We start from the raw sequence: 18,116 nt of genomic DNA on the forward strand, positions 1-18,116 counted from the left end.
TCATTTCTTTGAACTTTGTCATGAAATTTTTCCACCCTTAGTTAAAATAGGTGGTGGTTCTATTACCAAGTTCCATCTCTTTCAGACAAAGGTCGCAAAAAATATTAGTGACATCCCTATCTCACATAGCCAATGTTCTGACCTCATTGTTCTTACTCATTGAGTTTTTTATTAAAAGAAACGAAGATATATAAGAGAAAAATAAACCCAGTAAAATCATGTAAAAAAAAACAGCCAACAAAACTTATACAAAAGGCAAACACTTGAAGAAAACGACTAATGAAGGTCATACTTTGTAGCTCAAGTAGTAAGAAAGTAAAACACTTAAGAAAATAATAAAAGTAACTCAAAATTGATTGGGATGAGAACAGTTCCAACCCCTCAATTAAAACAAGTTAAAGCAGCCATCCACACATTCATATTTACATCCACAACCAACTCACACACCCAAAGCCAGGAGATCACACCCAAGCCACCTCACGTATCCACCACAACCAATCCCCACACACAAGCACACCTCACACATCCCCCATAACTCACGCATCCACTGCAACCAATCCACCACACACAAGCACACCTCACTCATCCACAACCAACTAACACACCCAAAGTCAGGAGATCACACTCAAGCCACCTCACGCATCCACCACAACCAATATACAACACAAGCATACCTCACACACCCACCACCAACTCACACACACAAAGCTAGGAGATCACACCCAAGCCACCTCACACATCCACCGCAATCACAACCACACACACAAGCACAACTCACACACCCACCACCAACTCACACACCCAAAGCCAAGAGATCACACCCAAGCCACCTCACACATCCCCCACAATCAATCCCCCACACACAAGCACAACTCACACACCCACCACCAACTCACACATCCAAAGCCAGGAGATCACATCCAAGACACTTCACACATCCACCACAATCAATCCACCATGCACAAGCACACCTCACACACTCACACCAACTCACACACCCAAAGCCAGGAAATCACACACAAGCCACCTCACACATCCACCGCAATCAACCCACCTCACACAAGCACACCTCACACACCCAAAGCCAGGAGATCACACCCAAGCCACCTCACACATCCATTGCAATCAATCCACATCTTGAAGAAATATGAATTGTTAGGCTAAACAAGATTTAAGAAAATGCATCATAAGAATCGTAAAGGAGCATTTACATACATCCCACACAACTTCTATGTATCTACATACATACCGCCGAATTCCTTTGCATCTATAGAAGGTAAGAGAAAATGGGGAAGCAAAATTTGTACAAAAAATAGGTATTTATATACATTCCACCTAATTATTATGTGTCAAATTGTGGTATTTACATTCACACAACCCAATTCTTATGTATTTACATGTCTAAAACCTGAACTTTACTTTCTTACATTTGCACCAACCAATTCTTTCATATCACATAAAAAATATCACAAACTGATATGCAGATACGTAAGAAATGAGTGGTATGCGTGTAAAAGGAAATCTGTAGAAAGGCAGAGCATGTTAAATGAATGTGGTAAAACTGATAGGCACCAAAATATCATGGCAATGCTAACTCCAATTGTAGAGGCTATAAAATATCTTCTTTCATCTCTAAATAGTTCAATTATACATAGTTTAGTAAATGCTCTAACCAAAAAAAATGTTAAGGAGAAGAAGGTGAATCGCAATGGATGAAGGAGAATCACAGAGAGGAGAAGGTGAATCGCAGCAGTGAACACAAACCTAGGGCACATATGAGGGATGGCAGGGAGGAGACGTAAAATCACACCAAATCAATCCAGGAGAAGGATAATCGAAGCAAAAGAATGGCACGGAATGAGGGACGGTAGAGAGGAGAATAAGAATCACACAAGATCGATCCAGGAAAAGGAGAATCACAGCAGAAGAATCAAAGCTAGGGCGTGGGTATGATTGCGATATCTAAAAGGATACGCGGGACACGGGATATGACTTGCGTTCCACATCTAATAATAAAAAATAACACACTTATCCTGAAACGCACGCCAAACACATGAAGCAAACACCCGCACGACATTTTAAAAACACATAAGCAGCAAATGAACCTTGAATCTTGAATATCTTATTATTCTAATTTAATTTTCAGTCGGATTTTAACAATCATGTATATAATGTATAGATTTTAATTGAATATTAAATATAGATAATTTCAATTTAAAAAATCGAAATATTCACAGAGTATATTTCCGATTCGAATTGAATAAAAATGTTAATTTTATGAATTTCACAGTAAGTTGTCGGGTTATCGGGGCGCCGAGTTTCAACTTTCAACTTTCAGAATATTCTAGGGTTTATAGAAAGCTCCGAGAATGCTGTTAATACTTGGAAAATGGCGGGGAAGAGCACGCTAGAGCTAGGAATTGAGGGTCAGAGGCATCTCGAAGAGACCATAAACGCCGCCTTCCAAATTCTATCCTCCATGAACGATGAGCTCTGCAATCCCATCCTCTGGGCAACGCCGTCCGCCACCAATGGCGGATCTGTCACCTCTACCCAGCTACCGGCTGGCGGCGGCGAGACCTCTTCGGAGATCACCTCTCATCCGACGGACGCCGGTTTAAGTGTTGGTGGACCAGGAGGATTTGGTGGGGCGGGAGGCGGGGCTCTTGACGAGGCCCGACTTCGGTATAAATCTGCGGTGGCTTCTCTTCGTGCTGTCCTTGCTGCCGTCCCTTCTTCCCAGGTGCGAATATAAGGATTTGCATGGCATTTTCTTCTGCTGTTTTGTATTTTGTTACGCTGTGCTGCGGAGTAAGTTGTTTTCTAGCACTCCGATTGCGAGTTCAGGGGAGAAAAGAAAGTTTTTTTTTATCAAGCAAAAGGAAAAGAATGGACAGGCATTGAATACTATTCTTTTGATGGTAGCTCTGGTTGAGAGTTTAGGAGAGAAAAGGAAGGATTTTCAAAAAGATGAAACATAGAAAGAAAAGTAAGGGAAGGGATTAAATTATCTTCTTGTGATTCATGCTCTGATTAGGTGTTGAGAAGAGAAAAGAAATGATTTTTTTAAGAGAAAAAAGTAAGAAAGGAAAGAAATTGAATTCCCTTAATGTGCTTGAACGTTTCTAGAGAGAAAAGAATCTAATTTCCCCTCTTCTTGATAAAAAAAGCTGTTTTTACAATGTTTTTGTCTTCTAATCACTAAAAGACATAACTTAAGGATTTACATCAACATTCCATCTACTATTTATGAGAAGATAAGCAAAGATCAACATCCAATGAAAGCCTCCAGATTCATTTGACACCAACCGATATATGACATCCACCAACACGAGAGCAAGAAAAGATGAGAGTTTGATTCTGAAAGAAGAAAATGGGACTTAGTTAAATGACTAGATTTCCGAATGGGAACAGGACTTATCACAAGATTCTTTCTTTTATTAGGATAATAACACTGAAAAGAAACATTGCCCATCTTTTCTTTCATTTCGGCAACCACTATTGATTGAGTTTGAAGTAAACAACATACTAATCTCTAACACATAGCTCTTGATATTGTTCAAGGTCTCTAGTATGAAATGCTAAGTTTAAAGCAGCGTAATCCATTATATTTTTAATAGAATAACTGAAAATTTTTGCTTCCATTGAGCTTTAATTTTTTATCATCTTTTCTACTATTTGTCTACGCCTCTCTTTTGGACAATAAAAAAAGTACTATATTTTTTCCAGAATTTGATCAACATGATTTATGAAGAGCAGGTTTGACACCTTAGACAATACTAAATAGGCATGAATAAAAATTTTAGTTTGTAAAGCTGATCTTAAATATTTAGGACAATGCTAATAATTGTTATGATGATGTGTTCAGTTCCTTGAAAATTGACTTTGATTGCTTAATAATGTTGAATTTAATTGGATAATTTTGTGTGCATTGACAAAGGCTATAGCCTTTGCTGTATTTTTCTGAAAAATTTCTGACTGGATAACTTTGGTTGGGTCAGACAACTGTAGGAAAGTTGTGAGTAGCAGAAAGAAGATTTTGATTTCTATTTAAAACTCATTGAAAGAGTAACACTTAAAAAATGTTTTGGATTTTGCTACATGACATGTTCTTAAATTGTAAACTATAAGTTCTCTGGTTTATATTTTAGTATGATATAATTTGTATGCTGCAAGGCTCTTAAGTGATTTTCTCAATTTAGGCTTTGAATTTTATTGATTTATAATTATTGGAGTAAAATTCGTTATAAATTTTCATAAAATGGACATTTTGGTAGGAGATTGGTGCCTTGGAAGCGAAAGTTGATCATGCAGAGATTGAGAGATTAGAAGAGCGTGCTGCAGTTTTAAGGAAGGTAGTTTCTATCCACATATCATATTCGTTATTCATCAATCTTTTTTGTTTTTGGAGTTTTTGAAATCTGATCCAACCATCCTGTTTAATTTGCTTTTTAATGCTACCAATAAAAGCATATTTTTAGAACTTAAATTTTATAGTTTGTTCTGTTGGAATAAAATGAGTTTCAGATGCTATTAAATACCAATTTTGGTTTTGACAAACCACCTGTTTTGCAATTATTTCAATTGTTTCTCTTACATTCTATTATTGTTATCCACAATATGAGATCCTAATTAATTAAGTTTTGTTATTTTGAAAGTATATTTATTGTTGCCTGCATTCTCTTTTTTTGTCCTCAGTGTGCGAAGTTGTAAATCTGTACTTCAATGTGACATGAAATTAGTGCAAAATGTAGGTTTTGAGAAACTCTAAAGGATTCAACTACTGTCTATCCAATGATTCTTTTTTTTTAGTTCAAATGACTATCCTCATTAAAAGCCCAATTTTAAATCAAAGGCCTGTTGCTTTGATAGAAGGTTAATAGGGATGCTTATCTTCCAACTTGTATGGATGCAATCACAGGGGAGTGAAATTCTTGATATCTAGCAATTTGTAGATCAACTATGGTAATTATAGTACATAATAACTTATTTATGAATCATAGTTTAGCTAATTGTGTACTTCGAGTAAAAACCAACTTGATTTATATTCTACATTATTTAGTTCTCATACTAAAATTAGCAAGTAGCAATATTATTGATAATATAGCTAGCTATCTAATTTGCTAAGGATTCTATCAATATTTTGCTTTCGTTCTTTGTCATTTTTTCTGTTGGCCCTTATATAGCTTTTTGATTTTAAAATGAATTTACCTCTATTTGTTTCTTTTTTCTTTTTTGTAAGTTGAAATACACCTCAAGATCTTTTCTATAATGTTAAAATGGAAAAGAAGAATTGCACATGATTTAGGATGGATATGTTGCCTTCCATATTTGATGTGTGTGCTGCTGTTTGTGTTTCTCATGTTATGGCTATACAAGGAACAAGCTCAACGTCATTGAGGAAATTTTTTATACTTTAAAACTTTTAGATTGTCATTGCTATCATAGGAAAATATCAGTCAGGAAAGAAAACTATATTTAGTATGTCATGTATGCTTAAATTGATTGTTTTGTAGACTTTGTACTCATTATTCTTTTATTATAAAGGGGTCCTCTAGTTAGTAAGGCACAAGAAAAAGCTTTTTTTTTAATCTAGTATCAAAATAGAACTAAGCCTAACCCTACACCCCCAAACCTTCTCTCTTCTTTCTCCTATGTCCTCGCTCTTTTTCTAAAACTCCTAGCTTCACTCCCACTACATGCATCTCAATGCCTGCCCTTGCTCACAAGTTCTATTTTGCGCTTACCTGCCTTCACATTGACATGCCATGCCCCGATGCTTGTGTTGTTGTGCCCACGCTCTTTTGCAGTCTCACTATCCTACAATTACACACTCTCATTCATCACTGCCCATAGCTTTACATACACCTATAGCCCCTAATCACAACCATAATTCCCTTAAAAAAAAAAAAAATTTCACAACCATAACTATTATAACTATGGTTTATTGGATCTATGATTCCTCTAAATCCTTCACTTTCTCTTTATTCTTGACGGTGTTTCCCTATGACATTCTCTTCTTTTTTTTTCCATGACAAATGTCTTATCCATATTTAGTACATTTATTAAACAAAATGAAACCAACAATTTTCAATGAAGCTTTTCATTTCCTCATGTGATCTCATGGAAATTCAATCTTATCAATTTCCACCTTTTGATTTGATGGACACTGTCTAATACATCAAATAAAAAGATTTTAACTATACTGTTCTTATATGGATGCTTGATTAGCTTGAACTCTTTGTTGCATCTATGACTATGAATAAATTAATAAAGTATGTGAGACTTTTTACTATTCTACATACTCTCATGACATCTCTCAAGTATGCACTCTCTACTTTGACATTTTTTTCTGGTATGCAGTGACAACTCTGTTTGCACTTACTACAACTTGAAGGAAAAATACCATCGATTTAAATATTTGATAGAAAGAAAACAAGGAGTTTCTTATGCATCTCTATAACTGTCTCGATTCCTTCGAGATAGCGAGCTACTTGCTTCATCTTTTTTTGATCATAATCATATTGCTTTTGTTGATGGAACAAGGGGTAGACATAGTTACCATATATGATCTAACTTTAGTGTCTGCATTTCTGGCCATAAATCCTGTTCATCTTGTTAGCATTATTAAAGGACAAATCACTTGTCTGGCCACTATTGGGAGAAGTATTATCATCCTCCAAGAGCTCCTATGCCTTCATCACTAGCATTGTTTCAATTGATTCCACATGTGCTCTTGGTTTAATTTCGACTTAACAAGAGGCTATGACCACAATTGAAAGCAGTTTTAAGTTTATGATATCAATATCTAATGTTGTTTCCTTCCGTAGCTCAACTTCAATTGCTCATTTTGATATATCTTGGATTTTAGATTTTAGCTCTTCTTTTCATATTATAAGTAATTCATAATTTTTTTTCTTTACTTATCACGATGTCTCTTTCTCTGTTTATTTTTTATCTCTCTTCTCCAATATTCGAAAAAAGGATCCAATTTTCCTTATTAACATTAAACATTGATTTATATGCTTCACTTTTTTTTTATATAAATGTTGTCTTCATTGACTTACCAAATCTCATAAATTTTCGTTAACTTTTTAGTATTTTTGGATCTCAACATTATGATGATAATTATATAAGATGTTGAAGTTTGAGGCATCAATTACGTTGCTTTCATCATCGTATTAAACATTTTTTCTTCTTAGTTAGTAGCACTATCTTATAGATCATCATCTATCACTATCTTTGGGGATTCACCAACATACCATTCGTTGCTTTAAAAGTTGAATATAACGCTTGTGAATATTGTAAACATCATCACTTTCCCTTACCCTTGTCATTCTTTCCATTTGATTATTCTTCATTTGACTTGTTACTTGCATTCAAATATATGGGAACTGTGTCTTGTGTCCATTCAATTAAGTTTTTACTCTTTTCTTTCCTTCATTGAGGACCCACCAAGGTTACTTGGGTTCTTGTTGAATTGTTGATTAGAAGTCTCATATATATTTAAAATTTTTTTATTAAGAAATAAAACTATATTTAAGTAAGACTTTTTAAATTCAAATTAAAACCACTCACATTGCTAACACTTTTAGCCGTACGAAATCTTTCATTTTACTCATTTTGTCAAAGAATGATATTATAGATAAATCATGATGCTTTTATATATCACAGCCGAATGGAGTAGCTTCACATGGACACCAATATCTTCTTGAACATAATCACATCTCAATCATTCACATCCATATTTCCTTTTTTTTGGAAAATTTAGTGTCACTGTATATTATTTATGTAGGAATCAAGAATTCAACAGAGTACTTTATTGATATAAAAGGGGATATATTACACCTTACAATAGTCCTTAAATAGGAAAAATATGAAAAATGAAATAATATGAAAGGAAAAGACATAATTCATAATAATTATGAAATAACGGGAAAGGAAATAAGCATAATTCTTAATTATTACTGGGAGATAAATAGAAAATATAAAATAGAAAGGTCAAAAAATCGAACCATTTTAACATTTTCCCTCAAGTTGAAGCATAGATGTCAATCATGTTCAACTTGGATTTGAAGATGTCAAACAACGGACGAGGAAAAATTTTTATGAGAATAACGACCAATTGCCCTGAAGATGAAATGAACAAATCACAAATCTCCTTGCAATCAAGTTTCTCCTTGATAAAGTGACAGTCCATCTCCACATGCTTGGTACAATCTTGCTGGACCGGATTATGAGCAATGTTAATGACAGTTTTATGGTCACAAGACAATTGCAGAGGTAGCAACCGACATACGTAACTCAGTGAGTATAATGCACAAGCAGAGGGCTTCACACTCCCAAGCCCTAGAGCGAAACTCAGCTTCAGCACTGTTACAAACAACCATACTTTTTTTTATACTTTTTCAAGTGACGGGCTTCCCTAACCTGAGGTAGATTGTTTATCATTGAGAGACCTGACTTAATCAACATCTGTATAAACCGCAACAAAGCGGGAGCTATGATGAGTGAAAGAAAAACTTGAGCCCGATGCATCTTCTAAGTAGTGGAGGATCCAATGAACTGTAGTGAGATGGTGCTCGTAGCGGTCATGCATAAACTGACTGATGAAATCCACGTTATGACAAATGTTCAGACTAGTATGAGCGAGGTAAATGAGCTTACCCACGAGGTATTGGTAGTAGGTATCTTCACTGGAATATCATTGGGAACATTCAATAATTTTTAAGTTGGTTCCATCGAAATAGCAACCGGTTTGTAAAGAAGGTTGGTCTCAGTCAATAAGTCCAACACATATTTGTATTGGGAAAGACAAATGCCCGAGGGACTAGGCTACTTCCATGCTTAAGAAATATCGTAAGACTTAAGTTTTTCATTTCAAAAGAAGTGGCGAGGATGCCTCTGAGAGACCCCAAAGCTGGCAGATCATTACTTGTGAGCACAATGTCGTCGACATAGACGATGAGGATGTCAATACGACAACTTGATGAATGTCGAAAAAATTGCGTTTGATCAGATTGGGTCTGAGAGAACAACTACCACTAGGGTGAACTTGCCGAGTTAGGCTCGTGGGGATTTCTTCAGTCCATAGAAGGATTTTTGCAATTGACACATTTGTTCACGGGAAAAAAACAAGTCAAATTCCGGTTGGAGTGACATAAACCTTCTCAATGAGATCACCATTACGGAAAACATTCTTTTCGTCCAACTGAATGGTCAATCCAGATTCACGACTAGTGATAATAGGACCCAAATGGTATTTAGTTTGGAAACCATAGCAAATGTCTCTTCATAGTCAACTTCATAAGCTTGAGAATATCCTTTGACGACCAATCGTGCCTTGTTACGTTCAAAGGAACCATCGGAGTTAAACTTGATGCTGAAATCCCCCAACACCCCATCGCTTTCTTCCTTCGAGGAAGATCGATCACATCCCAAAGATGGTTGTGCCGAAGAGTATTCATCCCCTCCATGACAGTAGCCTTCCAGGATGGGTCAACCAAAGTAGCTTCTATAGTCGATAGGAGATAACGACCCGTCATAGAAGCAACAAATATTTTGTAGGCTGGAAACATGTTGTGGAACGAGGCATATTTGCCATGGGATATGAAGTTTTTGATGGTCTTGCTTGCATACCTCAATAGAGAGATTCACATCTTCAATTGGATCAGGAGTGACCCCCATTGGCAGAGAAGGAATCATTTCAGGGATGTTGGCCGGAGTGGATTCCAAGACCTGTGGCAGAGCAGCAGGCTCGACAATGGAGGCATTGGGATGAGTTTCAACAGAGGGTTTTTGGCAATGTGTATAGGGCCTGATAGAAGGTAGTGGTGATGTTGGTCTAGCTAGTGGCGAATCCATCGGTGTTGAAGGTGCACCGAACATCGTGGTGATATGAGGAATGTCTAATGGAGTAGGAAAAGTAACGGTGTCAAAAAAATCAAGCTCCCCCTCACTTGAGGTTGTGTTAGGTGTAATAACCCATTTTGAGAAATCTGATAAAATTTTTGACGATTTAAACTGTACCTCAATATTTACACCTCAGATTTCAACCGAATCAATTTTATAAAATTCTACAAGAAATATTGATCAATTTAATATATGTAAATTTTGAATAAATTGAATGTTATAAAAATCGAAAGTTATAGCTTAATTAAATCTAATTAAACATTAATTAACCCCCGTCCCTAATCTTGCATTTAGGCTTGTCAAAAAAGCTCGTTGTTCGCGAACAACTCGTGTTAGACTCGTTTGTTAAGTAAACGAGCCGAACACGAACATGTTTTTAAAGCTCGAATTGTAAACGAGTCGAACACTAACAACTCTTTGTTCGCTCGTTTTCTGCTCGTTGTAGCTCGAAATAAAAAAAAAATTATATAATTATTTATATAATAATATATTACATGTATAATTTATATAATAATTATATATATATATATATATATATATATAAGATGATAAAAATAAAATAAGCTACTTTCTTTTGTATACATTTGGTCCAGGTTCGAATCACACACTTTACATCTATTTTTTTAAATTTAATTTTTCCGAGCCAATTTCGAGCCGAACACGAGTCGAACACGAACACGAATATTTAAATCGAGTCGAACACGAACACGTCAAGCTCGAGCTCGCTCAATTTAATTTTTACGAGCTAATTTTGAGTCGAATATGAACACGAATATTTAAATCGAGTCGAACACAAACACACTTTTCACGAGCCAATTTTGAACACGAGCCGATTTCGAATACAAGCTATTTCGAACGAGCCGAACACGGGCCCAGACCGCGAGGGCTCGTTTACAACCGTACTCGCATTACTGTTTCGTACCGCCACTCTCGTTATTATATTTGCTAGGTCGGTCAAAGAGGGATTCCACAACATTCGGTTTTCCTCTTCTTCTCGATTCCCTCTCAGGTCCTCCATATTCGATTAGCAACTCGACAACGAAGGATTTTGCGATCTTTTACTATTGCAAGGGGGGAACGACCACTTTGTAAGCCAAAAAGTGCCAAATCCTATTTCCCCTCTTCGGATTTCTTCTTCTCGCGAGAGTAGCGCTTTGCTGCTGCAGCCGCGCGAATTGAGCGGTCCCCCACAGAGCTATAGACGACATTTTTCGGGCTCCAGGGTGAAATCAGTAAGTCTGAAATTGATTTTAGCGACATTTAAGACTTTCATTTCCTAACTCTTATTTTTATTTTGAGTTTTGCTTTGTTTTTCTTGCAATGTTCATTTTCTCTAGCCATCAGAGACGTCAAATTTGCGTCAGATGGTAAGTGATTTGTGAGCTTTCGTAGGGGATTTAACATAGTATCAATGAAGGGAAAGTGGAGATTGAGAAGATAGGAAGAAGAGGGAAGAATTTTCGACAGTTTTGGAGAGGCGGACTTTTGACGAGAAGCCTATTTTAGGTAAAAATGTTGCTTTTGGTTTAAATTATTTTATGAGCTGAAAATTTATAAAATCTTGATATATTTACAGATTCCATGTTTACTTGAGGCAACAAGCTTAAGACAAACGTGTAAAAGATCGTCCTAGAACAGTTCCGTAAATCCAAGTAAATAATTCTATGTTAATTTAAGAAAAATGATTGACGAAAATTAGTTGAATCTTAATGTTTAATTTTATTCTTTTGATTTTATAAATCAATAGAAATGCTATCTAAACACCAACTAATCACTCAAGATTAAAAACCTTGCTTTTTAATTGAGCTGAGTAATTGCATTTCTAAATTTCAGTAATCTTCTTTATTTCAGATTATGGTTTGACTCTATGTATGCCTTAGTATAATTAGATAATTCATATTGTTTGATAAGAAAGATAAACATGATAAACATAATAGGAAAATATGTGTATGCATGAAGGATATGCACGAATTGAATAACATTTAAATAAACATTATATGTAAGATAGACATGCAAGATAGACATGTATGAAGGATATGCAAGAAATGAATGATATTTAGATAGACATTATATGTAAGATAGACATCTATGAAAAATATGCATGAGATAAATATATAAATGTTATGAGAGATGCAAGATGAGTAGTTGCACAACACAATAAGTATGAATGTTAGTAGATGTATTAAGATATCTCAGAATAATGTATGTATGAATAATAAAATGGTTTATATATGATGCTTCTATGTGCATGATCAAAGGAGTTTACCCTATAATGGTACAAGTAGGGCATGTCAGTGTACCCGCGCGAGCAGAGTTTTTTTACCACCCCAGACAATTGTGATAGTTAGATCAGCAACCGCTGTGCCAACAAAATAATATCTACTAGGGGTGAGTAGATCAGAGCTTACCTCCCTAGATAATTTTGATGTTTACATTGTTAACCGCTGTGCCGATATGATAATATTGGCCAGGGGCAGGTAAACGACTTTTAACCCTAGACAATTGCGATGTGTAGATCGTTAACCGTTATGCCGACGAGAGCCGATGAGACAATATTGGCCAAGCGTGTGTTAAGTTGTTGACGGTGATTCTCACAGAGACAGATATGTATGCAAAGTATAAAGTAAAGTTGAAGTAAATATTTATAGAAGATTGAGTATGTAAAAAATTATTGATATATGCATTAATATATATCATATTGCTTCTAAAAATATGAATGACCGGTACATTATAAAATTTCTTATAGACTCGCATGCATATTGAATTCTTTTCCTTGGATTAATATAGTTTAAAAGTATGATTACACCTAAGTTATCTTTAGATAACCCATTATGTTGCTTCAATATTATTTTTAGTTTTTAAATATTTGAACAAAATGAATAACAGATGAGCTAATGTATATAAGAGACGAGAATAATGACCGGAAATGTATAAATTTCTATTTGTTAGTTTTAATTACTCTCTTTTGTGGCTCTTTTATGTGTTATTTGAATATTAAATTGTTAGTGATAGAATTAGAATAATAGTGAATTGATTTTCACCATTCGACCCGTTCATTCTCGTCTTGGTTAATTCGAAACCTCGGGCTGGGTCGTGACACTAAGGAAGAAGGGGACATTTTCAAAAAGGAGACGTCAGCACGAACATAAATTTTATTAGTGTTAGGATCTAAATGTTGGTGGCCTTTTTGAGTGGCGGAATAGCCAATAAAGACATTTGATTGACCAGAGATAAAGTTACTATGAGTTGGGTGTGTGTTCCGAAAAAAGGCCGTGCACATAAATATTTTCGGTTCTAAAGTGGAGGACTGGTGGGTAGGAAAACATAATATATGATTGTAGACTTCATCGAGATCCTTGTTCAGGTTGGCCAGGAATTGAAACCATTGATTTTGGAACAGGAAAAGATCTGCAGGAGAGTCACAGGTGTAGTCATAGTAGATGTCACATTCCATCCATAAGACAACCAAGTTGTAGTTCAGGGTCACCGTCTTTGATCCCTGTCTTGCCTCGCAGATCTTTTTAGAAACCTAATAGAGCTGTCTAGAATTACTTATGTCCGAGTAGGTACAACAGTCAAGAGGGCACTTGCAGATAGAAGAAACTGGTACGAACGACCAATCGAGGTCTCTATGGAGTTGATCAGCCATTACATGATCATCGAGTTCTCCACTTCCAATGCTGCATATGCTGGGTCAAACTTTAGAGATTCTCGAATCATACTTGTGAGATGGTTAAATTTACCCCGACCTTTGACAAACAACGAAACAACATGAGACAATCTAAGGAAATTAGAGCCTCTAAGTTTGTGGGTGGTAATAAGGAAATTCATGTGATTTTTGTATCCTCCGGTCTCGGAGGAATTGATGTAGGTGTTGATTTTCCGGTGGACTCAAGAACGTCAAATGGAGGCTCAATTGTGGAGGAATCTTCCATGGCTTCGATGGAGCCAAATGTGAGGTTTGGATGTCGAGGCATAAAAGGAGACGATCCCTTACTCGTTTGTTATCAAAAGAAGTTCTGTAGGGTATGATTCTAGCTAGCGTGAGGGAGATCATCTGATGGTTCTGTAAGTGGTTTTGGTCGGCAAGTGGGAGGTCCGATTGCGGGAAGGCATGTAGGGAAAGATTCTAGCCAGAAAAAAGGTAGATCCGATGGTTTTGGGAGGAGTTCCAGTTGGCAGGATGGAGGCCCGACGGTGGGAAGGCCTGCAAGGTAGAAACCCGGTTGCTGGAAGGAGTTTCAGTGGTCCTGGAAGGGTGTCTAGTTGGCAGGAGGTAGGTCTGGTGGCGAGAAGGGCCAACAGGGAGGGAACGACCATCTAAAATTTGCAGTGGGAGTTCTAACGGCTAGGATAAGGTTGCGGCTGCTAGGGGAAAGATTCTGTCTTTCATACCATGTAGGAATTGAGAATTCAACGGAATACTTTATTGATATGAAAAAGGATATAAATACACCATACATGACCTCTCAACTAGGAAAAACAGCAAAAAAGAAATAACAAGAAAGGAAAACATATAATTCCTAATAATCAGGAAATAACAATAAAAGGTAAATGACAATTCCTAATAATTACTTGGAGATAAAAGGAAAAAATAAAATTGGAAGGGCAAGAAATCCAATTCTTCTAACAACTTATATAGTAATATATGGTCTACTATTTCAGTTGGTGTTGCTCCATTCTCTTTTCTTTTTCACCACTAATCTTTTCTATCTTAATTTTAAAGTTTTATTATTATTTTTTTCTCCGTTCTCTTTACCCATGCTATTATAAACTCTCACCTCACACCATTTGGTGCATCTTTTTAAACTATTCTTATACTTAAAAAGATTATTGCCTCCACGGTCCATCTACATGATGATTTTATGCCTTTGTCGATGTTTTCTTTCACAAAGCATATCCTTCTCTCTTATCAATGCTCCTTCAGTTACCTATCCTCTCTCCTATAACCATGACGTTTGTTCCTACTTTCTGACAAGTTTATACTTGAGGGTCACGTCCATCTGTTATTGAAATACCTACTTCCATATCATCTAATACGACCAAAGAATTTGATTTTCTTGTTGCCCATCCTTTGATTTTAAATGTTATTAGCAAGTCATCATTTAGATTGCTAATCAAATTATCAAGGATATTGTTTTGTCAAAGAAAATCCTCACTCATGTTTTCTATGAAAAACAAATGGTTGATATCTTTATGGAGGCTCTAGGACCTCTTAGTTACTCAAAAAACATTAAACAAGTATGATCCAGTTGCCTTATATGCTCTAGTTTTGGGGAGCATTGTAGTTTTGGGGAGCATTGTAGTATCAAGCTGGACAAAATGGTTATTTTTAGTATGTGGTGATTGCTCCTTATTGGATTGTTCCTTATAATATGGTACTTATTTCTTCATTATAAATAAAAGGTTTCCATGATGGATGATCTGCAAGGAGGAGAATTCCTTCTTTTCTTCATTTTATGATTCCTTTATGGTGGATAATTTTTTCTTTTATGAAATTTTGTCTTTCTTATCAATTAATTTTAAGGGCATTTACATACATACCACTCAATTCCTATGCATTTACATATCTAACACCTAAACTTTACTTTTCACATCGATACCACTAAAATCATTCATATCACATAAAAAATACCGCCATTTTAACTTTTAAAAAGTGAGCTACACCTCCTCATGCATAGGTAAGGTGGCATTAATGCGAAAATTGAAGTTAGATATGTAAATACATAGGAATTGAGTGATCTGTGTGTAAATCTTCCATAATTTTATGGAAAGCTCTGAATCCTAATGATATTTGATTCGTAAAATGATTTATGCTGTTGGATGAAAGCTTTTTCATCTCCAGAAGGTGATGATTTTGATTTCAATTTTTATGTATGTGAAATTAAAATTCTCATTTGCAGGAATTTTAAATATTTTTATATATTTTTAAATTTATAGAGATGTAATTGATGAAATCTAATGAAGAAGGTGATGCAATTGATAAAGACATTATGTTGTATTATTTTGTAGATGTCTTGGGTATTTATTGAAATAAGTGGACAGTTAAACTCATGTAAAGATTTATTTGTAGATAATATTTAAGATCAATTTGAAATTTGGCTTTAATTAACTTTGAAAATTTACTTTTCTGTAGGAACTTGCAGATAAGAACAAACAACTGAAGCTTCTGATCGATCAATTTAGGAACTTAATTGCTGATATTTCAATGTGGCATGGTCCTTTGTCTGTATGAGATGTGATGATTTATGGAGAAAATATTGCATTAAAACACTACACGTAGAGTTAGGTACGGAGTCCAATGAATTCACGCCACGTGGCGGTGACAGAAAAAAAAATAATCTGTTTGGTAACATAAGAAAATATTCCTCCCGTGTTATTCAAATGTTATTGTGTGTTATTCAAGTGCTATTGATGTGTTATTATGTTATTATAATACCGAAAATATTTCCAGAACACAATAACACCTGAATAAAATACAATAATACATGAATAATATAGAATAACACGGGAGGAATATTCTCGTGTTATCGGGCCGATTTTTTGTCACATTTATGTGGCGTGATTTCATTTGACTTTGCACGTAACTCTACATGAGGAGGCAATATTTTTTTTTATTTGTCCTGTTGTTTTGGTTGTTAGTCGATTAAATGTAATATTAAACAATAAGTATAATTTTAAGAAAATTAATTGTGATTGATATATTATGTGCTTTTGGACGGAATCTGTATGTTTGATTAATATTGTTAAAAATTTACGAAATTAGTATATGATTTTAGCTGAAATAAATAGGGGGTATTTACATACATACCACACAATTCTTATGTATTTATGTAGCTAACATCTAATTTTATATATTTTTTTATATATATGACCCAAATCTATGACGTCGCATAAAAAAATGGCAACACTAGATTTTCAAATGTGAACTACACTTCTAATTCTTTATGACAAGTGTTATATATGTAAATATGAAATTTAGGTGTTAGATATGTAAATACATAAGAATTATGTGGTATTTATGCAAATTTACCAAACAAAGAACGTTAATAATTCACTTTGGACATAATAAATCAACACTTAAAAAAAAAAAAAAGAGGGCATATATAAACGTTTTCCTTATAACGTTTTCCTTATCTTTGATTATAAAAGATTTCTTTAATAATCTTAGGCGGTCATTGTCATCATATTTAAATTTAAATAAAAATCACTTTATTATATTATAAGCAACAAAAAAAAGGTTTTTTTTTTAATTAATATATTTCAATAAATGTTGTCATAACCACCATAACCATCACATGTTTAGAAAAAAAACAGCATTTACGTGCATGCCTCCCAATACCTATGTATTTACATATCTACCACCACAACTTAATTCCTTATAATTATACCGCCCAAAAATTTCATATCACATAAGAAAAAAATTACTATTTTGACTTTTAAGAAATGAAATAAACCTTTTTAATCTATGTATATGGTGTCATATGTTGAATTGAAGTTCAGTTGTTAGATATGCCAATACATATATTTTCAACCACTTAATTAAAAGACAGTCCTTTTTGGACTAAGCAACAGGCAAAATAAAGAGCAAATCTCAAATCATAATAAAAGGCAGCACAACAAAATTTCATGACATCCCTGAAATTAGATAACAATACACCATCTCCTAAAGGAAGCATCATGGAAAGCCAAAAATTGCAAAAAACAATTTAACTTCTAATCCAATAGTTCACAACGATCCTGCAAGTCTATTAACAACAACATGCATCTGAATAAAATCAAAGAAAAACATTGTTTTCTAAGGATTCCCAGCAGAATTTCAGTCCTCATCAGACTAGGCGAAAGGCTAAGAGTTTCTTAAAAAATCATCAAGTTTTAGGGAAACAAAACCAATTAGATCCTTCTATGTTGTTTTAGGGGCTGGTTAGTTATAGATGAATGAGGGGCTTGTTGAATTTAGAATGTAAGGATTTCAGATAATCTGATACTTGGTTTGAAAAAGATAAAATAGAGTGTAAATTCATGATGTATTTAGATCGGCTGCGTTTCTAACCCCACAAATAATCATGGCAGTTCCCATAACTCTCCATTCCTTCTATAACCGAAGGAGCGCTTATTCGGTACAGAGACCAGACACAATTTTGCGTCTAGACGCCAATTAAGGAGCGTCATGTGGCACGACGAGTCCCATGAAAAAAATGGTG

At 34.9% G+C, this 18,116-nt stretch overlaps 1 protein-coding gene across 1 annotated transcript; it reads left to right on the forward strand.

Annotated features, from left to right (window-relative positions):
• Nucleotides 1-2,302: 2,302 nt before the first annotated feature.
• On the forward strand, nucleotides 2,303-16,282 carry LOC110024709 (mediator of RNA polymerase II transcription subunit 30). Its single transcript, XM_020724827.1, has 3 exons — nucleotides 2,303-2,743; nucleotides 4,278-4,355; nucleotides 16,049-16,282. Exons 1-3 carry the CDS (start codon nucleotides 2,390-2,392, stop codon nucleotides 16,145-16,147), a joined length of 531 nt encoding a protein of 176 aa, XP_020580486.1. The 5' UTR covers nucleotides 2,303-2,389; the 3' UTR covers nucleotides 16,148-16,282.
• Nucleotides 16,283-18,116: the final 1,834 nt, after the last annotated feature.

The sequence above is a fragment of the Phalaenopsis equestris genome, unplaced genomic scaffold, assembly GCF_001263595.1.
Source record: "Phalaenopsis equestris unplaced genomic scaffold, ASM126359v1 Scaffold000270, whole genome shotgun sequence".
Classification (NCBI taxonomy): Eukaryota; Viridiplantae; Streptophyta; class Magnoliopsida; order Asparagales; family Orchidaceae; genus Phalaenopsis; species Phalaenopsis equestris.

What these genes read in the sequence shown, in the direction of transcription:
- LOC110024709 (XM_020724827.1), top strand. Translation starts at nt 2,390, where the DNA reads ATGGCGGGGAAGAGCACGCTAGAGCTAGGAATTGAGGGTCAGAGGCAT. An exon ending in CTGCCGTCCCTTCTTCCCAG is followed by an intron (nt 2,744 to 4,277) that starts GTGCGAATATAA and finishes ACATTTTGGTAG; the next exon opens with GAGATTGGTGCCTTGGAAGC. An exon ending in GTGCTGCAGTTTTAAGGAAG is followed by an intron (nt 4,356 to 16,048) that starts GTAGTTTCTATC and finishes ACTTTTCTGTAG; the next exon opens with GAACTTGCAGATAAGAACAA.